The 22,231-nt window shown below is 39.2% G+C and overlaps 2 protein-coding genes across 2 annotated transcripts; both read left to right on the top strand.

Annotated features, from left to right (window-relative positions):
• Positions 1 to 1,316: 1,316 nt before the first annotated feature.
• Positions 1,317 to 6,178, top strand: LOC108674416 (RNA helicase aquarius). The gene is made up of 2 exons (XM_018162360.2): positions 1,317 to 4,660; positions 4,910 to 6,178. The coding sequence occupies exons 1-2, from the start codon at positions 1,374 to 1,376 to the stop codon at positions 5,826 to 5,828; spliced, it is 4,206 nt and encodes a 1,401-aa protein (XP_018017849.1). The 5' UTR covers positions 1,317 to 1,373; the 3' UTR covers positions 5,829 to 6,178.
• Positions 6,179 to 7,297: 1,119 nt separating this feature from the next.
• LOC108674415 (peroxisomal carnitine O-octanoyltransferase-like) lies at positions 7,298 to 20,322 on the top strand. The gene is made up of 14 exons (XM_047883718.1): positions 7,298 to 7,861; positions 8,032 to 8,170; positions 9,330 to 9,458; positions 9,886 to 9,969; positions 10,192 to 10,288; positions 10,683 to 10,763; positions 11,188 to 11,299; positions 12,609 to 12,720; positions 13,029 to 13,223; positions 14,273 to 14,403; positions 14,755 to 14,878; positions 15,151 to 15,323; positions 15,716 to 15,835; positions 17,217 to 20,322. The coding sequence occupies exons 1-14, from the start codon at positions 7,689 to 7,691 to the stop codon at positions 17,347 to 17,349; spliced, it is 1,803 nt and encodes a 600-aa protein (XP_047739674.1). The 5' UTR covers positions 7,298 to 7,688; the 3' UTR covers positions 17,350 to 20,322.
• The last annotated feature ends 1,909 nt before the right edge of the window (positions 20,323 to 22,231 follow it).

Here is a 22,231-nt window from a genome sequence, read left to right as displayed (position 1 = left end):
AGCAGGAACTGGGAAGGACCTGTCACACACTGAAACTGAATCACTAGTACATACTAGCTCATAATAGTACTACTGCATGACCAAATGTCATTGCAGCTGCCATTCACACAGGCGTTGGACTCATCTTCTTGTAACTTCCACTATTACTATGCAACTATTGGCAAAGCTCTGAAATTTAGAAAGCATGCTCAGAGAACTGTTAGCTTGTTTTCTCACCATCTTCCATTAATGGCCCAATATGATATCAAAGTTTTTTTTTAGCATAAATTGGCACCTTTTGCGAATTTCAACCAAGCAGGTAGACGACAGAAATTTCTCAAGAGATAGTGAGAAGCAAGGGCTGCATTATTCATAGGACTAATTTTAAAGCTAAAATTTGTCTTCTTCATCACCTGAATACACCCATAATTGACCAATAGTGAAGAGTCAAATGTATAACATTGAATACTAAAATAAAAAAATTTTGCAGGAAAGCTCTAATTGCAGCTTGAGTAGAAGATATATTTCACACCAGTGAAAATGAGTACAATTGAGAATAAACACAAACGTTATTGTCTCATTCAGAAGTACCTATCTTCTGCCCAATTTTCCAGAATGTTACCCAAGTCTCTGCCTAAAAGTATACCGGTACTGAGATTCTAAAATTTGTAATTGCTAATACACTGCACCAAAAATGGGAGCATAAATTTGGGATTACTATCAAATATAGGCATCTTACCATTCTTGGCAAGAATACAAACCTAACTAAAAAAAATTCGGCAGATGCCATTCATGAATGAGAGAGAAACTCTCATGCTCATGGTCGATTTCACCTCAATCTGGAATTTGAGCAGATTTTTCCAAAAATATGTGTCTAAAAGAGATTGTATCACAGGCAATTTTTGAAAATTGGAGGCAAAAATGTGTCATTATCCTTATTCCTAATTTTTGCCATAGAATTTTATGATGAGTTTTATCATCTGTATTTTATGATAATTTTTATCATTTTCTGATCAAGTGATGAGTGTTCAGTGCACAATTATGGTGCTCTGAGATGAATAAGTTACCTTGTGTAACTTGTAATTTGTTTTTGCCTAAACAATGTTCTGTGACGCAGCTGGCATATTATTTTATTACTGGGATATGCATGAGCTACTTTTCATTCCCTTAAAAAGGCATTTTGTAATTTTTTTGCTTAAATTAGCTGTTGTCAGTCCTTTGGATGTTTAGACACTTTCTATAGTTTCTAATATTGGGAATATAGGCTCAAACTGCTAATTTTAAATGTACAATTATTCAAGATCTTATACATTGAAATTTGGTATTGATGTGTTGTTTCTTTTAATTTCAGTCTTGTCACGTGTAGCTGAAGGTAGACGGCTGTTCTCGCCACCATGAAGAACCTTACGGTGGACCAGATTTCCACTGACCATGTGACATTGTTGGCCCAGGAGTATTGGTCACCCAGCACTGCTGGCTCACACAAGCCTTTCAATCCCCAAATTATTGATGAAATTTATTGTCAGGAAATTCGAGAAAGCAACTTCTCGAGTCGCCGCATTGTTGTGCTCGAGCTCAGCCAGTACTTAGAGCAATACTTGTGGCCTCATTATTCGTGGCAAGCCTCATCTTATCACATGTTTTCCGTTGTCGTCATCATCAATGAAAAATTCCGTGAGAGGATCCCAGCCTGGGAATCATTTGAACGAAACCCTGAACCATTCAAAGCATTCTTCAGACACCTGTCCTGTGCATTACTAGACGATACAGACCAATTTTCGCTGCGGGAACAGACAAACCTGACCATTTTCCTCAACCACATCTACAACACAATTGAGAGTGACCTGATCAGGGAAGAGATCAGCCGTACAATATCGTACAATATTCTTACATGTTTGTCCGATGGACAACTTCAGAACATGTTAAAAGAATTTCCATTGCTCGCCAAAGGCCTCAAAAGAGCTGAAAAGTCCCTAAACAAGCTTGAGGGACAGGAAAAACAACAGTACGAGTTTGATACTCGTTTCCTCTACAGACTGCTTAACAAGTTTCTGAACATTTTGTCAGCTGTAGGTCCCTGTGATACTTCAGTTAGCAAAGACCTCTTGCAGTATTGTGAGAGATTCATTGAGCTCACCATCGACCTGGAGTCACAATTGCCAACGCGACGTTATTTTCACGCTCTTCTAGAATCCCTTAATTTCGTGGTTAGATGCCAAGTTTCTTGCCTTGCCAATCGGAGGGAGGGTAAGCTTTTTGCACAACTTGTGTATATCCTGAAAGTTTTCATGGAGTTTGAAATCAACGGATTCACTGGCGAAGCTCTCACCGAAGTCAATGTCATGAAGCAGCACTACGCTAAAATCCGGGACCTACAGTTGATTATCTTCAACAATTTTCAAGACATGAATGAATTTTGCTTCCTGAATGTTGCTTCGGTCGACACAGCTGAAAAATTGCGGCATTATTTAGGCCAAATGTCTGACAAAGATCTTCAAAAATTGTGTGACCTGTTGCACATTTTACCTCAGGAAGAAAACCCACTTCATCAAGATCGCGAATTCTTGACCGCTGTGTTGGTAGCGCGATATCAACGTCGCCCCTCGCAACTAGAAGCTATCAACCGAATGCCTCTGTACCCGACAGAAGCAATCATCTGGGATGACAACATTGTGCCTTCCGAATATTTCTCGGGTGACACTTGTTTGGCTTTGCCCAAGCTCAACCTTCAATTCCTTACGTTGCACGATTACTTATTGCGTAATTTTGACCTCTTCAGGTTAGAATCTACGTATGAGATTCGTCAGGACATTGAGGATATTGTTTCTCGCTTGCGGCCGTGGCAGTCAGAAAGTGGCAGCATTCTTTTCAATGGATGGGCAAGAATGGCCCAAGTAATAGTAAACTTTGCCGTGTGTGAAGTGGCTCAGCCTAATGTTGGAGAAGACAAACCATCAAGAGTGCGCGCCGATATTACTGTTAATTTGAACGTGCGCCCTGAAATAAAAAACGAATGGGAAGCGCTACGAAAACACGACGTCTGTTTGTTGCTCAGTATCCAGAATCCGAAAGAAATGCCTGACTCCGATGGCATGTTTCCTGAAGAATATGGTGTCAGGTGCGTTCGAGGTTGTGAAATTGAAGGAATGCTCGATGAAAACGGCCGTGTCATCGAAGAAGGTCCCGAACCGAAACCTGAAATCAAGGGCGATACCAGAACATTTCGCGTCTGGCTCGATTGCAATCAGTACAAAAAAGATCTCGACGAGTCGTCTAATGACGATGTGTATCAAACCTTCAATGTGCTGATGCGCAGAAAACCAAAGGAAAACAATTTCAAAGCTGTTTTGTCCACTATCAGAGATTTGATGAATACGAAATGCGTCGTACCAGACTGGCTAGAAGACATAATTTTAGGCTTCGGTGACCCTGCGTCTGCTCACTACACTAAACGCAAAAATGCTGCACTCAAGCTGGATTTCAACGACACTTTTCTTGACTTGAATCACCTGCGAAACTCCTTCCCATCGGCGCAAGTTAAACCTCTAAACGGGGCCGAGTTCCCTCCATTCAAACTGTCGTTTAAAAAACTTTCGTTAGACAAGGACAACATCATGGAAACTGATGCCCCTATTTTGGAAGAAATCACTGTTGAAAGTTACACTATCCCCAACAGAGGACCATATCCGTACACTGTGCCCAAGAAAAACTGCGTACTTTTCACCCCCACGCAGGTGGAGGCTATTCGTTCTGGTATGCAGCCTGGCCTTACAATGGTCGTTGGACCTCCTGGCACTGGCAAAACAGATGTGGCTGTACAAATTATCTCTAACCTCTACCACAACAATCCTAACGATCGCACACTGATCGTCACTCACTCCAATCAGGCCCTCAATCAGCTGTTTGAGAAGATCATGTGTTTGGACGTCGATGAACGGCACTTGTTGCGTTTGGGTCACGGAGAAGAAGCGTTGGAGACCGAAAAAGATTTTAGTCGATATGGACGTGTAAACTACGTTCTGAATAAGCGGCTGGAACTGCTAGATGAGGTAACTCGACTCAAAGAATCGCTCGGGGTGCGAGGTGACATGGGTGCATCGTGTGAGACGGCTGGGTACTTTTTCTTGCATCACATCTTATCCGGGTGGGAGAAATTCCAGAGTCTTGTGATGCTAGCGCCGGGAAATCCAGTTGCTGTTTCGGAAGTGAAAGAACAGTTCCCCTTTCATGTGTTCTTCAGTAACGCTCCTCAACCTCTTTTCAAGGAACGCAGCTACGAAGAAGACATGGAGATTGCAAGGGGCTGTTTCCGTTATCTTCAGAACATTTTCGTTCAATTGAAGGAGTTCAAAGCTTTTGAAATGTTGCGGAGCGGCCTAGACCGAACGCGCTACTTGCTCGTCAAAGAAGCCAAAATTATCGCTATGACGTGCACACACGCTGCACTCAAGCGCCACGAGCTCGTCGAACTTGGCTTCCAGTTCGACAACATCCTTATGGAAGAGAGCGCTCAGATTCTGGAAATTGAGACCTTCATTCCACTGCTTCTGCAGAATCCCGAAGATGGTCGAAACCGCCTGAAACGTTGGGTAATGATTGGAGATCACCACCAGTTGCCGCCTGTCATCAAAAACCTGGCATTCCAGAAATACAGCAACATGGAACAATCTCTCTTCTCAAGGTAAGGTTTATTCATACTATATTGTTACTGACAAATGTATCGTGTGATTAGGCCAAGCACGTCCAAATTTTTTGAGAGATCCCTATTGATAATCACTAATGAAATGCGAGTTGTTTTTTCCTATTCTTTACCCTATTTTATTTACCGACAATTTTCATCAATATTCTACCCAACTCAAATGAAAGCTTCTCCATTTACCTTGTTTTACATTTGATTGAATGTATCGTTTACTGCTTCTTGTCTTACCAGGTTCGTGCGGCTGGGGGTGCCCACTACACAGCTCGACGCTCAAGGCCGCGCGCGGGCAACGCTGTGCGAGCTCTACAAGTGGCGCTACCGCAACCTGGGCAACCTGCCACACGTCGTGTCTGGTGCGGAGTATGTGATCGCAAACCCTGGACTCTACTACGACTACCAGCTCATCAACGTTGAAGACTTGGACGGTAAAGGAGAGACCGAACCGCGCAAGTATTTCTATCAGAACCTTGCAGAGGCGGAGTACGTCGTGCACCTTTACATGTACATGCGACTCATCGGGTATCCCGCCGAGAAAATATCTTTGCTCACCACCTACAACGGGCAAAGAGAATTGTTGCGCGATGTGGTGGAACAAAGATGTGCCAGGTATCCCATGCTGGGACGTCCGCACAAGATCTCTACTGTCGACAAATATCAAGGTCAACAAAATGACTACATATTGCTGTCACTGGTGCGTACGAAGGCTGTTGGTCATTTGAGGGACGTGCGTCGTCTCATAGTGGCCATGTCCCGCGCTCGCTTGGGTCTTTACGTGTTTGCCCGAGCGTCGCTTTTCAGTAATTGCTATGAGCTTCAGTCTGCTTTTGCCCTGCTGTCTCGCCGTCCTCTTGAGCTTCACACGGCTCCTTGGGAGCGTATGCCGGGTACTCGAGCCTCAGGTATGTTGCCTGAAGAGCCTCCTGTAGTCATCCAAGACGTGACGCACATGAGTAACTTGGTGCACCAGCTGTACAAGGAGGCGTGCGACAGTCACATGCAAGAACAACATGCACGCCTCAGAGAGCAAAGCCTCGCAGCGCCCGGCACGCTCCAGCGGAGAGAACCTCAATCAAATACAGGTGCCAAGTATGACTCTGATCACGAAGAAGAAGATGACACAGTTAGAATTATTAATGAAGTTGACGAATAGGTCCAAACTAAATTTGTTTAGTTGTTGGTTATAACCAAAACTTGATTAGGCTTGAGCTTCAATAGTTTTAATTTTCAATGATGGTTTTATAGATTGTTTACAAATGACGAATCCTCAAATTATCCATTCGAGAATTAGAGTTTGAATTAACTTTTGAGAAATAAATACAAATTTGCAAAAAACTTTTGAATAGGTGAATGCATGTTTTCGTAATTGAAGTAACGTGTTCAATAGTTCCTGATTTTCAAATTGGGGAAATATGTCCACTGTCGATAATCTAGTTTTGTTTTTATTGTATACTATAACGTCAATCATGACCATTTTTGCTAAGTATACAGTAAAGCTTTTCACTCCAGTTTCTGTTGTCCTTGATGGTTTAACGCAATTGTTTGTTGGAATAACCTGAAATCGGTACCGCAGTATCGCTCATGTTTGAAGTAATACGCTCCTTCGTCCAGCAAGCTACCGACCGTCAATGCCTATAACTTTGCAACAACACTTACGCTGCCCGCAGCGTTGCCAGATGGTATATTTCTACACCAGATTTCACAAATCTGGTATTTTCAGGTGTCTGGTATGAATATTTTAGATCTGGTATATTTGCCTAAATCTTGCATTTTCTGGTATTTTCTGGCTTACTGCAAATTTACTGCATTAAGTTCCACCTCTGAAGTTAGAACTTCCTCCAGCGTAGGCGTGGATTATATAGATTACTTTCAGAGCGGCGCGACTAGAGCTTTTCCGCCATTTTTGGACCCGCAAGTTTACCGCTTGATGAAATAACCCCAATCTTATTGTTAACATTTAACAAAAGTGCTTAGTACAATATAAGCACAAGAGTGATGATCCTTGATTGGTTACTGATCAGTGATGATATGGCCTAGGACGACATGGCTTTTCACCTATATGAAAAACGAGCAACGAAATAAAATTTCAGGTAGTTCTATATTCTATCCATATGTAGGTTCAATAATACGTTCTTTAAATTGGCATTCTACCATATAGGTTGGTTATTATTTTTCAGTTTAATAATCATGATATTAGCAATCAAGACGAGATTCTCAACGAATAGGAATTCGAAAAATTATTGCAGGCAACGCAGGGCTAACCTGCTGCTATTAGTTCAAAATTCGTGCAATTAATGGATGATAGATAATAACTACAACGCGTGAACTCAAACAATGAGTTTTTACGAGTTGGCAAAGTTGCATTGCAATGTGTTGAGTTTAGTAGATTTTATAGACTGAAGTGTTGACTCTGACCATTTTGCCATGAAGACACCTTGGACAAATCTTCAGGGTTTCCCCAAAATTATTAGTTGAAAAGTAAAATTGAGGCTAATTCTTGAACACTTCCTCCCGTGGGGCCACATCGAACAAGTCGTCAGAGTCTACCATAAATTGAATTTAAAAAAAGAAGAAGGGTTGATTCAAGCTACGGTACAGGACTGCCTAAAAATGACAGCTGGATGGTCAAAAAGGAGTCAAATACCTACTTACATTTCTGCACCACCAAATTAGTGCCGATGTGAAAGGCTTGTATTTATATTTTCGAATTTTATAAAGCTGAGGATTATATGTTTCCGATAGATTTCAATCGTTTGAATTTGTTGTCTTCGAAGAATTGTTACGTTCGTGTAAATTTTCCCAGCTATAATATTTGCAAAATTATTACCTAGCTCGTGCAAACATTATTTATCGCTACGTAGGGACTGATTTGATATCAGTTGGAAAAGACGAGAGTGCCGTTAGAATCTTTATCTGAGGCAAGACTTGATGCTAGTTGATGGATACCTCGTAGCAGCAGGCAGTAGACGGTAGACTGGCATTTTCTTTTAAATTGACCTCAACTTGAAGAAGTATGGAGCCTACAAAAATATCGGTCTCTGAAACCATTTTGAAGGATGAAGCAAAAATCGACATTGTAGCCAAACTACGAAATCTTATGACTGACGATGCAGCAATTACAACTTTTATGCATGATGAATCGCTGCCAAATCTACCAGTCCCTTCACTTCCTCAGACGATGGAAAGGTGAGAATTTTTTTTATGTAGTGAGTCTGTCACTGAGACTAATTGTCAGTAATTGAACAATGGCAACAATGCAAGAGAATAGGTAAATTCGAATTTTTTTAGAATAAGATAATTTTACAATTCATCTGTCATTGAGTTCAATAGTTTCATAGGTATGTTTTTTTTTTCAGGTATATTAAGAGTTGTACTCCTTTTCTCAATGATGCAGAACTTGCATTCACTGAAAAAGTTGTACAAGATTTTATGTCTAAGGAGGGACCAGTCTTGCAAGCTAAGCTGTTACAGAGAGCCAATCAGCATAAAAACTGGGTAAGTAAGTTATTTTCAATATTGTATTGGCATGCATTCTCACATTCTCAAATTTCTGGCATAAAACTAAAGCTTGTGAGTAGGTATTTATTATTATTCACAATTGATGAATTGATGAATTTTGTATTCAGTGTTTTAAACTCACCTTACTCAGTCACTGTCTTGAACTTGAAGTTGAAGACATACCTATTTGTAAATTGTACCATAAATATCTTCATTGCATGAGCTAAAAAAACCTATAGCCTAGCATGCCATCCATTATTGAGTGCAATAATTCATCTTATTCATGTATATGGGAAATGTCCAACTTAACCCTTTAGCAGGCAAGCATTGAGATTATTAGTGAGATATCCAGAAATTATAATTTCAGAAACCATTTCAAGAAAGTAAGATGTATTTAACAAAATATTTATTTATAGGCATTTCCAAAAATTTCGAGTATTGAAGGTTTAAATCGTACTCGAAGAATTCGTTAAATGCGGTCAGTACACAAAATTTTTCTTAATAATCAAAATTTAGTTGATGCAAATGATGGAATACTGGAATAGTGACATAACAATTTAATTTAATTCAATTTATTAATTAATTCGGCGACAGGCCACATCAGGCCTACACTTCAGCGCCAACATCATTATGTTATGTTATGTTAATTCAATCAAGTTACCAGGATCAGGATTAATAATAAATATATATTAATACTTTCACCTTATGAAAAAATGTGGAAAGAAAGTCAATTCCATCATCCAAGTCAAAACTTTTATTTAAATGCTCATATTTTAATTTGTGGACATTGCAGGTGGTGATGCTATGGATGGAACAATAGTCAGATAATTAGTGATTGACAGAGGCATTATGAGGACGCCTCATAAACAAGCAGGAAGCCGTGTTGGGGCTTTTTGTAAGGTGATTTCAAGTGATCACATATGGTAACTTGCGCATGAAAGGGTTAATACTGGAACCTTGCGGCACTTATCCAAACTCCAAAGTTTCAACAGGCCCAAAGTATTATAATTTGGATAACTTTGGAAATGTAAATTGATCATGCACTTCTGTTGACTCTGATAATTCATCTGGTGCATATCTTGCAGCTCCAAAATTTCAGGAACTCTAGAAAACCTTCAGTTTTTTTAAACAACCCTTATTTTTTATCTTCTGGCAGCTGGAGGATTGGTGGATGACCTATGCCTACCTAAACTTCCGCCAACCTTTATTGCCTCTTCTGAACATTGGGGGTCCTCAAACTCTGCACCTCTCATCTTGGCCCCCATCCTATGATAATGCTATCTTTGTAAGGCCAATTTGTTTGTCTTGTGTCTTAATTTATTGTTTTGAACACGGTGTTCTATGAAGATATAAGGATTCACATATTTTACACTTATTATATAAATATATGTCCATATATTTCATAGCTCTAATATTCCATTTCATCTCTACATAGGTATTTGTAGTATTTCAATTTAAGATATATGGTAGCTCAAGATTAAAAGCATTCTTTGTTTTTTAGTTTATTTTTTTAGCACTTAAATAGTCTTGCAGTCTCTAGTAGCCCCTATTTGATGGTACTTTTAAGATTGAAAGTTAAATTTTGCAAGTCAATCATTTATTACAACTTTGAAACTTGGTGAAAATTTAATTGAACTTGACTAAAATTTGTAACTTTGATGCTTGCTAAAACTGAATTCTATTGAACCTAACATCTTTACATCATATCCCAGTATGCTGCACTCTTTGCCTACACTGGTCTTTGCTTCTACCAAATTCTACGTGAAGAAAGAATTCATCCTCAGTCATCAGTAAAGGTACAATGCCACTTGAATATTCTCAGAGTTTTTGCTTTTAGTACACACATATCATGTGTAATTTGGTATATATATATATTTTTTTGCAACTGGAAGCACTTCTTATACTTCAAGGTGATGATTGTTTTACATAATGAAAAGCTACAATAATTGACATGTTTGTGGAACAGAAGTTTTGAAAACCTAAGATATGAAGTCCTTGCATTAATATTTTTTTTCCAGGGTAGCAAGCTGAGCATGGAGCAGTTCAGACGTTTCTATAACACCTGCCGTATCCCAGGAGTTGGTAGTGATGTCCTCTTCAGTTGCTGGAAGACAAGCAAGTACCTTCACTTTGTTTCCATTGAGGTAGCAAGCTTCTTTCTTGGAAACGAATATAAATTTATGGATGACGATCAATTTTTAATAAGCTATATGGAAGGCAGTTTTTAGAGGTATGTGAAAAATATTAGAAAACCAGAGAGAGGTATGTTTGTTTATAGTGAAGAATTTTTAAGAGGGCTTGAGTTCAGATTGATGAATAAAGTTTGTTCACTGAATATTCTGGTTTGTAAGTGATCTAATCAAGGTATACTAATGATAATGTTCTCTGCAACAGAGCAAAAGTAGCTTAATTGTTTATTTCAATGTTTAGGATTAAAATCAATGAAACTGGCTGAATATTTTTGAAGATGTTTTTTAGTTTTAACATGTTGAGTTGATCTGCTCACCAGAACGAGAGGGCGAGTGCCCCAATCACGTGGTGGTGCTGTGTAACGGCCACGTGTGGTTTCTTCAGCCTTGGGATTCACAAGGTAAACCTCACTCAGCTTATCTTTTCATTTGTGAGTCAAGTTCTAATCTCTAAATTTGTTTGGTTTATTAACTCTTCTCAAGTGATTTAAATTATTGCACAATTTTTGTTCAAGATTTACTTAATCCCTTGTCCAAAATATTATATTTTACTATTAACTTCTTGGTATGAAAATGAAAACGTGAGTAATATCCACATTTACTGTAGAGACAAGTAAAAATGCATCAGGTTAGAGGATGATGATTGCACAATAATAACATGATGCTGGTCTAGCCACTGTGCTGGCCACCATGCCACAAGACGCCGTTCTTTGTCGTGGTTAAGCCGACGCCGTAACGTATCGGCGCCGGGCCGGCGCTGATCTATGGTTCACGCGCTAGGAAATTAGTTTAAACTTATTACAAAGTGAGAATTTCCCTGGGCAGGTGAGGCTCTGAACGTTTCAGAGTTGATGGCGCAGCTCACGAGCATTCGGGAGCAGAGTGACAGGCTGGGCCCTGGGCCTGGAGTGGCAAGCCTCACTTTTACCCCTTCTCTGTCATCAAGACTCCTTTTTACTTCCTTCGACGTTATTCCCCCTCCCAGCATTGACATGCCCTCCTAATATCTTGATTAAATCAAAGCCAGTTTTTTTAATCTAAAATTATCGTGACGTCTGGTTCAAACGAATTTCGAGGGCACGTGACACATAAATTTCATAGAGAGCAAAAAATAAAATTTGCTCCCTCAGACAAACTCGCGATCATTGCAATGCACGCCTCACCTGTTCTCTGATATCCCATGCCATTACCCTCTCGCCTACAAACATAATCACTTATTACACCAGTGATTCCCAAACTTTTTCAGGCTGGCGCCCCCTTTGGCTCCCCAGTGAATCTCTAGCGCCCCTTCCCCCGACAGGCGCACATAAAAACAAACGCCTCTTTCTTGATATTTATTACGCTGCAATTTTAAAAGAGAAAGGTTAACAGAAATTCAAGACGGCTTGGACAAATTTACGGCCGGATTCGTGGCCGGATTCGTGGCCGGTCTCGCGGCCAATCTCCAAATTCAGTGACCAAGGAATATCTCCCAAACTAATGAACGCAGCTCGATAAAACTTGGAACACGTATTCATTAGGACCTAACGGTGATGTTTAGCATGTAAAAAATGTTTAAATTTCACCGTCATTCGGGAGTTATATGGCGATATGGGCCGAAATTTGCAGTGATCAAAGAATTTTTTCCAAACTACTGAACAGATTTGAACGAAATTTTCAATATAAATTCCAAATTACCAAACGGTGATTTTTAGCTCGTGAAAATTTATTCGAGTCGGAGTCATATTCTGCATGTGTTGTGTACAAATCGTCAAAGAAACTTCTGACTTCAACCTAGCGGACTGCCGCTCCCCTACTGCCGCTTTCTTCCTCACCGCCCGTCATAACTTTCCATCGCCCACAGGGGGGCGATATCGCCCATTTTGGGAACCACTGACTTGCACCATGACCCCTCTTTCCCTCTCAAACGCCTCACATTAACATTTCTTCACAGTTGTCTTCACAAACCTACCACACGTGACCAACACACATCCTCTCCCACTCACCATCTTCCCTTGTATGTACAACAGAACGTCCATCCACACCCAGAGTCTGTGCCCTCTGACTATATACCATAATAACAAATATATTCACGAGTAACAAATATATTCACGAGTAACAAATATATTCTCGTAATAACAAATATTTCAAAAAGTCATGTTCAAAATAGAAAAGAAAAAGCTACAATAAACTAGTTATTTTAGCACAATTAATAAATATTTTCTTGTTAGATAGCACCTGCGATACGTTACTGACTGTAATGAAAGTTGTGACCAGGCTTGTTGGGAGAGCGTGTGTGGCGACATCAGCAACCGCTGGACGGACAAGAGCCTCAGCATCATCGTCACACGCAGCGGCTACACGCTCAGCAATAATGATGTGAGTGATGATGATGCTTGATGATATTGGTTATGTTGTGGGAGCTCTAATGACGTCTAAATTCGGTAAAAGCCTAAACTCTATTTTCATCTATTGATTTTGCAATTTTTGTAAGAAATATTCTTGAAATTATTGTTTAAAATACAACTAGATTCTTCTAAAATAAATAGATTTGTTTCATCCCTACACTTGGTTGCGTTTTGAGCGATTGTTCCCGCGAACGTCATTGAATGTGTTACTTACTATATTGTGTTTGCGAGTTTACGATTTAGTTTGACAACTAAAATATTAATGTCATTGATGTGCAGCACACACCCTACGACGCAATGGTGCTGGTGGTGCTGATGCACTTCCAGCACCGCCTGCTGGAGCTGCTCGACGTGCAGCAGCTGAGGGCGGCGCCCGTACGGCTGCACCTCGCGCCGCCACAGCTGCTCAAGTTCGACCTCGACCCCAGCCTCGTTGAGGCCATCGCTGCTGCACGTGTCTACAGCAAGACGCTCGTAAGCTTACTGCAACATTATTATGAATATAATTTACTTGTCAAACAGTTAAGTTAAACTTAAGTTACCTGTTGAAGTTAGTTGACTTCAGCCTCATCGAGGCTGTAACTGCCGCTCGTATGTAGAGCAAGCTACTCGTAAAGTTATTGCAACATTGTTCTGAACATTAGTTACTTGTTGAGCAGTACGTTGACTGCTCAACACCTCGCCGCTATTTAGCACGAGATGCACTAACCTAACAAGCGATTCTTATATCATCTAATCAACTATGTACTACAATCAAAAGAATGTATTTTTGAACTAGCAAAATACCGTTTCAAGATTCAGGAATCTGTCAGCGCTCTAAAATTGGCTGTTAGTTTTTCACCGTTCAAATCAGATTTCGAGCGCAATGCGTGCAATAATAGCATTTTTATTCATATTTTGGCTTTTTTGGGTAGTTTTGTTGTTTAGGTTCTTGTGCATATTTTCGATTACTCGAAAAAATTAATAATCATGATAAATTTGATTCATTTATGAATCTCTCATATGATTTTGATCATTAGTTTTTAGCGCATTTTCTCATTTATGAAAAAAATGCACTATTGTGCTCGCCATGTCCGTCTGTCCGTCCGTGACTTCACGTTTTCGTCGACGAGAAAATGCGCTCTCTGTCACTCACTGCTAAAATACCGTTTCAAGATTCATGAATCTGTCAGCGCTCTATAATTCGCTGTTAGTTTTTCACCGTTCAAATCAGATTTCGAGCGCAATGCGTGAAATTGAGGCTTTTTTATATTTTGGGTAGGTAGTTTTTTTGTTTAGGTTCTGGTCCATATTTTTGATTACTCGAATAAATTGATAATCATGCTAAATTTGATTAATATATGATTTTGACATGTAGTTTTTTATTATTCATCCGCGTACTCGAGTCATTTATTTAAAGACATTGCCGTGCGTTGGGCTTCACTCACACATAATAATTATTTATTAGAGCTTTCAATCTTCTTCGCTATTACTATTACCTACCACGATTCAATTACATCGGACCTGTCTATGACTATGTACAGACTGACAACATCGAAGTGTCATTCGACCAATACTTCAAGTTTGGCAAAAATTGGATGAAGGAGAAGAAAGTCCACCCTGATGCTCTCGTTCAGATGGCCTTACAGCTCGCCTACTACAGAACCTACGGAAAGTAGGTGCTTAGTTTCATCCCTGCTTATAACAAAATTGTTGCCGTGAATTAGCAATTAATTTTTCGTTAAATTTAGTAAACCTTATGTGGAATATCCGGTCGCTTTTTCCCTATTATTATATGTTTAACCATGTTAAGTGTGCAGTATTAAAACGTGAAATCGTGATTGGAGAATTTTGCCTTTGTGGTATCTACGAAGTGGGCATCGCCTCTAAGGTGGTCTTACCTGGGCTTGCAACTGGGTTGGGTTTGCTGCTGCGTTTCAATTGTTAAGGATCACTCAAATTTTCAATGATTATTAACTTGTTTGAGAATTCGGTAATACATTTGCAAACTAGTTATATTTTACAGGATGGCGCCAACGTACGAGACTGCTACGACTCGCCAGTTCTACCACGGCCGCACGGAGACTGTAAGGAGCTGTACGCCGGCCGCTAAAGCCTTCGCTATTACCATGATGGACCCCTCAGCATCGGTCAGTATTTTGGCAACACTGTTTGCGACTGTGAAATTATTTGTTTATTATTCGAATCACTCCTTTTAATGAGACGAGTGATGTACGATCGCCTGATTAACCTGTTAGCTACTGACAAGAACTTTAAGTTACAGGGTTTTTAGATGCAATTTGACAACTGTTTCATATATTTGTAGATACATCTTTGCATCTTTATGTTCCTGTGGGTATGACCGAAAATGATCATCTTCAAAGATGCGACCATTTCACTGAAATGCTCAATATTGTCTCAGGTTTCGACTAAGGCACAGGCTGTGCGGGCGGCGTGCGCAGGCCACGACGCCCAGATGCGCGAGTGTCAGGCGGGCCAAGGCGTTGATAGGCACCTGCTTGGCCTCTACATCACCGCTCTCGAGGCCGGCCAAGACGTGCCCGCCATCTTCACCGACCCTGCCTTCGTCAAGTCGTAGGACGCTTTCAGTTTTTTGTCTAGGCTTATATTTTGACTTATAGTGCAAATCAATTTTTCTCTCGTCTTTACAACATCTGTTAACCAGCAGATGCGTTTGAGGATTCGGATGAAACAATGCACGTTTGACGATAGTTAATGAGTAATTTCGTGCAAGAGTCTGTTATGTTATTTATCTATACACTTGTAGTTAGCAGGAAATGCTTGGTAACTGCAGCAAATGCTTGGTAACTACAGCAAATGCTTGGTAACTGCAGTAAATGCTTGGTAACTGCAGCAAATGCTTGGTAACTGCAGCAAATGCCTGGTAACCACAGCGAATTTTTAACCGAATGACGAGTCGTATGACGGTTTTATTATTCGTATAAATGGAATGTTGTGTTCACCAGCGGTGGTGGAGGCAACTACGTACTGTCGACCAGCACTCTGGGCTATACGGACTGCACGGGAGGCGTGGCCCCGATGGTGCAGCACGGCTACGGCTGCTTCTACACCATGCTACCAAACCGGTCAGTTATTGTTATAACTACCATACTACTATTCCATGCTACCTGAACGGTCTACTCACCTCACACTCGCCTACTGCTGTCACTGGCTTTAACCATTCTTGCTTCAACTCTCTCATCTCACACTCTGGTATAACTCATTTCCTACTCTGGCAGTAACTATTCCTCCTCACAATATTGCTAATAACTCATCTTGTACTCTTCTTGTGCTCAATACTGTTCTAACCCTCTCGTCTCTAACTCTTGTGTTTCAGCTCTCTCTCATCTATTCTTGCTATCATTCTCTCTGCATATCCTCATGTCCATCTAAACTTCTTCTTACTCTCCTGTTCGTCAGTCCATCTCCAGTTATGTTTATGCTTTCATTCTCTTACATTTGACACAATTTCTTTTACTCTGCTGGCCCTTCCATAAATTTTCGCATCGATGCCTTGCATTTTATTTGCTTCAGTTGTTTACTGCCATTCTTTCTATTTTTTCGCTGCCTTTTTCCCCATACTCTCATCTCACCCATTGGTCTTTACGCCTACAGAAACCATCAACTTTTTGAATCATAAAGCACTCAATCAATTTATTTGAACTGCAAGATCTTAGCCAAGTACTTACAATTTTTAACGCTTAAAAATCCCTTAGTCCTCCTTAGCTTAGTCCAGCGTTGTGTATTTGTTATGATCCTGCGACCTCAATGCCTAGTCGCGAAATTTTAGTTGTAGTGTTCATATGTACATAGTATTCCGTACCATAGTCTATACCAGTACGTTGCTTTGCACTAGTAGCATCGACTATTTTCTGAACTGGCTTGGCTTTTATGCGTTCAAGACCTAGAACTGCTGTTCTCCTTGAAAGTATCCTGAAATTAGTTATTTATGCGTAATACATTTCACATATGAAGATATTCTATTGATGTAGTCGTTATTTATCAGTTTGTGTTAGTTTTATTGTTTCAGAATGTTGCGTTCCTGTTTAATATTTTGTAGTTATCTTATTTTTCAAAATGTTACGCCATGTTCAAAATTATTTTGAAGTAGTATTCTTATGTTCCAGAATGTTGCATTCTTGTTTAATTGTATTTTATAGTAGTGTTCTTATATTTCAGTGTGTTGCATTCTTGTTTAATGTTATATTGTAGTAGTGTTCTTAATGTTCGAGTGTTTTGCGTTCTTGTTTAGTGGTATTTTGTAGTAGTGTTCTTATGATTCAGAATATTGCGTTATTGTTTAATGGTATTCTGTACTAGTTTTCTTATGTTTCAGAATGTGGCATTCATTTTTGATGGTATTTTGTAGTAGTGTTTCATGTTTCAGTATATTGCCTTCTTGTTTAATGGTATTTTGTAGTACCTAGTCTTAAGAGTGCCTTGTAGTAACTCAGTTGACGTTTGCAGGCTGTACCTGTTCGTGTCGTCCTTCAGAGATGGAGGTGCTGTGCCAGCCCCTGAGTTTCTTGCCATATTCAAGCGCTCTTTGGATGACATCAAAGAGGTTCTCGATGCTGAGAGCGCCCTGGCCAAGCTTTAGCTTCACTTCACAGCTCTTATCAGACATTGAGACTATGTGCAATATGATGCAACTTCGTCCAAAATCGATAGTCCTAAACTGAATCTACTTGTCGTCACTTAATGTAACTATTAACTAAACGAATCTGCAGATTTTTTTAATTCTTGCTAGTTTTTTGTTGAGTATAGAATTATATTTACTACTTTGAATTCATACGAACTCACAAAATTTTACCAATGCCATTCTTGAATTTTTTAACTATTGACTTCATTTTTACTGTGCTCTCAAAGTTTTTTTTCCACAGTTACCCTCTGAATTCGTCTTTGAACTTTTTATTTTGAAATTTAATGAACCCGTTGTATTAAAAAACACTTTTAAATTTCCACAACGTCTGAAGCCATCATTATTTCATACTGAAGTGTACAGTTTCACGGGTGTTAGCGTTTGCATGCATTCTGTTCTCCGGACGTACATTTCTGATCGTTTACATCTGTACGAAACTTTTCTCTCTGAGACAGCGCTGCTCGGGCGGACAGTAGTTATATACCTCATGTACATATTCAAGTTGCAGCAATATTATTTACGTTCGTGGGTTCTTGAATCGTAGTGTGGTCTACCATTTGCTATGTAGGTATTGGTTTGTCTGATCTACTCTTAAAATATCGTTATTCTTGGTGAATTTCAAAAATGGTCTGTGATTTTACTCAAATTTTTATTTGTGTTGAGTTCAAATTGAACTTCTTCTGTGGGTAACTTTCCGTGCAATAAATTTGTTGCTACATGCATGCGTGAAGCTCGTGTGTTTTTTCTGGAGATATTAGCTGTTTGTTAGTTTCGAATTTATATCGGTAGGGCTAAATGCAGAATACATTTTCATTCCAGTTATGCCTGCCCAAGTATATTCTAGTAATTTTCACGAAACTGTAATTTATAATTTACGTACCTATAAATCCACAAATTTAGTTAATTTAGTCTTAACTGTTATTTCATTTTTATATACTAATTCTTATTGTTGAATGTGAAGGCACCTGATGAGGCATAAGTAGGTAGACTTAAGGAAGTCAGTCTCCAAATAATCCGTGCCTTTGATACTTGGAAAGAACTTCAGTGCCTTCATGAGAAGCCGGCGACGTCTTTTCACTGTTCCTCCAACATGATCATGTATCCTGGCAACCGTGCGTCATGTTATGCGTTCTATTATTATTGTGATGGCTGTTCAATTATTTATGCCGTGTTTATATGTTCATTTTATATTCATTAAAACAAATATTTTAGTTTTCATTCTGAGAATACCTGTATCTATGGGGCTTAACTATATTAATGCGTAATAATTTCTGTTAATGTAGTACATACGTAGCTTTCTCGTTACCGAGCTTATTTGATGCTAGTTAATATTTTCAATGTTGACTTTAAGCTGTTATTTCTTAGTCATCTTTTGTTAGGGATTTATTTTAGCTCGTCATCTTTTATAGGGCATTAATTACAAGTTCGTGACTTCTATGTGTGTGGGGTAATCAGGACTCGTTTGCAGCTGATTCTGTGTATGCATCTCCTAATGTCGTCTGCGAGCGTCGTTTATTACAGAAATGCCATTCTTTAATCTAATTTTAACTAAGTTTTATGGGTAAAGGAATTTGTTTTAACCGTGGGAATTAAATTTGCGTGTCGGGAAAATGATCTTTTAACTACTGATTATTATAATACTAGATATATTTATACTTCAACTTTGAGGAATTTGAGTCGAGATTAACTGGAAATATACGACTGGGTTCTAATCAACTCTTCATGAATTCTTATAATTATGAACCGTTGCTACGACTGGCTGACGAATTAAAATTTATATAATGAAGTTGTGCCCAAACTGTGCGTTTTCGTGGAATTTCATGAATCTTGCGTTACACTTAATGAAACGCTAATGTTTGACGGGCAATGAATTTCAACGTTATTGTTTCATACTACTTTGACAAATTATGCATCACTGAGATATGAATAGTAAGCGAGGCTTGCCGGGGAGGAAAGAAGTTTTTTCACAACTACCTTGGCAGTATAAATGCTAAGGTTGGTCGGTTACAACCCAAACACTTACCATGATTCATTAATCATATAAGATCCCGATTATTGTGCAGAGCCTGGCAGTAACATTAATTCATTAAATAAGTCAAAAGTCCATCTACTCTGTAATTCACCGGGCTTTGTCTTAATTTATCGTCTCCCTACCACGAATTATCTATTCTCGCTAACATTCACGGTTATCCATGCCATTGTGTTCCCTCTTTCTTCTTCTCCATCGACATAAAATGTATGAGTGGCAGCCGGCTGCTACCAAGGCCTCTAGCGCTTTGGGTCCCTAGACTCTAAATATAAACTAAAATACACGAATTATATTCTCTGATCAACTTTAGATCAGCTAATCAATCGTGAGTATGAATGAATATGAATACAATTTTTTGTAAAAGTGTGAGCCATTCCATACTGATACCTACCTATGCATATATATCAACTTTATTGGCTGCCGAATAGCCCCGCCGAACCTCAGTTGTAAGTTAAATGCAGCGTTATACTCTGGCCAAGCTCAAGAATTGGAGGAAGTTCTTTTGAAAATCGATGCCACTATGGAATCAAAAATATCGCGACTCGACGTTATTCTTTATTACAGTTGAAGCCGCTGCCTTACTCATTGAAAAATGACGGCAAGTTGATATTTCGACATACCTAACCCCGAGTTCCAGATGAGCATTTTCTCACTTATATAGTTATTCATGATTCTTTGTCTCAATTTTGTTAGTTGAAATTTTGCCTAAGCTATGATTTTTGGTTATTTTGTCCATGTTATGAGAGCTATATAACTTATAATGTGGTGTAGTTCGGCAGAAGTTGTTCCTTAATGCAAGTTTGATTGAAGAGAAGTTTTTCTCTTCAATTTGTTTGTTTCTGTATTGGGTGAATTAGGCTTTTGATAATACTTGAAAATTCAAATATAAGGTTTCCAAGTGACATTTATTGTAATTTACAACATTTCGAATGCAACCATATTAATTATCAACTAGGGGAAGAGTTTTGCCACATTTGAATTGGACATTTTGAAATGACCATAGTACAAACGTGGGGTATTTTGGATCCTGAAAAATCCGGTAGTTTGTAAATTAATAGCTGAATAATTCACCGAATTCAGAAAAATGATAAGGAAATTCTTAATAAGAAATATTCTCTGGTCTTCGATGAAACCTGAATTGAAGAATTATAATGTGATGAATGAATTTATTTTTGTAACAATAAATTGCCGCCACTCGTTTGCTTGAATCGCAAATTCACTAAAAACTCGTGGTTGAACTAATACAAGGTTTACCCACGCGCAGCTGCGCTTTGCGGATGTCATTTGTTATTCCAACTGTGACGTCACCTTCTCCTCAGGGGGGACTTTTGACGTATGTCTCTTCTCGTCAGAAGTCCTTTGGGATTTCGCGCTCCTAGGTGGATTGTTCCTGAGCGCCCCACCGCTAAGCTCGCGGTGTCTGACTGCAGTTCTCAGTTGTGGGGTTAAGTTTTTATGTAGGCAGGATTATTTACATTTCCCTTCTCTGTCTATCTCGTGCGGGCGACCAACGTCCCGTGTAAGCGACTCCTCGTTGAGTGTCTTAATTTCTGTCGCTTTTCATCTGCCCCTCCTTGTCACTTCGTCTCTTGATGCTACCGCTGCTTCTTTCGAGCAGGCTTCAGCGGGCTGGACAATTGAGACCTTCCGCCCCTTGTGGGTGGTGAACAATTTTTGATTGAGAAACATTCGATAACTGAAACCTTCCACCTCTTTGGTGATGTTCATCTTGACTTTCGGTGCGAGATAGCTAAATAGCCGAAGCGTTAGTAAACATTTAGCCACTAAACTAACTGTGACGTCACCTTGGCTCTCGTGACGCCAAATTGATGTGTAACACCGGTTTTGCGAGAAGACTAGTTGCATGCAGTAAATATATTTTCTTGAGCCATTTTGATGAGGTCAATTTTTTTAATGCTTTCAAAAATGACATAAAAACAGTGTGTTGATCTACACTTTATACATTTTGTGCCCACAGTGACGTCAATCTAGAAATGCGCAGAACGGCGAAAAATCGTCATCGCTGTGGGTCAACCTTTTATTAGTTCAACCATGCTGAAAACTTATAAGCAAAGAAAACTCCACAAAAATTCACACTATCTTTACAGAAAACGTTTCGGAGCTTCATCATCAGCAGTTAGAGTATTCTAGAACAGAGATAAATCGGTAGTTACTACAGTCAAGATTACAAAAAAAAAACTAAACGGTAAAACCTATTTATTTACAATTTCAATTGTGTATGAGCTAGAAGTCTAAAACTTTAAAGCTGGATTTAGATTAGGATTCTGCTTTAAAAAATACAGTGTTTCCGATAAACGTATTTTAGAATCATTGTGTAGTTTTAAGCAAATGCTTAGTTTAAATTCAGCCTCTAGCTCATACCCACTTGAAATTGTAAATAGATAGGTTTTACTGCTTGTTTTTTTTTTTCCTATAATCTTGACTTTACTACTGTATCTGTTTTCTAGAATTCTCGAACTGACGATGGAGCTGGACTCCGAAACGTTTCCTATAACGATAGTATGGATTTATGTGGAGTTTTCTTTGCTTTTGAGTTTTTAGTAAACTGCCGCCATCTTAGTGAAACATTATGGTAAGTGGAGAAATTAACGAATTATCTTTTATTGCGTTCCTTACAAATTGGTTTTATTGTCAAGGTCTTTAGTCATGGTTGAACCTTCCATGGGCATATTTCTTCAATGCCGACACTTCTATTCTATTTAGTTCAACCATGGCTTTAGTGTCGCCTTGGTTGAAGTACTAGTTCAACCATGAGTGTCGCTACCAAGGCTAGAAGTGGACGGACTTTCC

This window comes from Hyalella azteca, unplaced genomic scaffold (genome assembly GCF_000764305.2).
Source record: "Hyalella azteca isolate HAZT.00-mixed unplaced genomic scaffold, Hazt_2.0.2 contig23, whole genome shotgun sequence".
Classification (NCBI taxonomy): domain Eukaryota; kingdom Metazoa; phylum Arthropoda; class Malacostraca; order Amphipoda; family Hyalellidae; genus Hyalella; species Hyalella azteca.
The sequence above is the reverse complement of the archived record's forward strand: the minus strand, read 5'-3'. Positions and strand labels throughout refer to the sequence as shown.

Coding starts and splice junctions, on each gene's coding strand:
- LOC108674416 (XM_018162360.2), top strand. CDS start 1,374: ATGAAGAACCTTACGGTGGACCAGATTTCCACTGACCATGTGACATTG. Junction 4,661..4,909: donor GAACAATCTCTCTTCTCAAG/GTAAGGTTTATT, acceptor TTGTCTTACCAG/GTTCGTGCGGCTGGGGGTGC.
- LOC108674415 (XM_047883718.1), top strand. CDS start 7,689: ATGGAGCCTACAAAAATATCGGTCTCTGAAACCATTTTGAAGGATGAA. Junction 11,300..12,608: donor CTCACTTTTACCCCTTCTCT/GTCATCAAGACT, acceptor CTGTAATGAAAG/TTGTGACCAGGCTTGTTGGG. Junction 14,879..15,150: donor TGATGGACCCCTCAGCATCG/GTCAGTATTTTG, acceptor ATATTGTCTCAG/GTTTCGACTAAGGCACAGGC.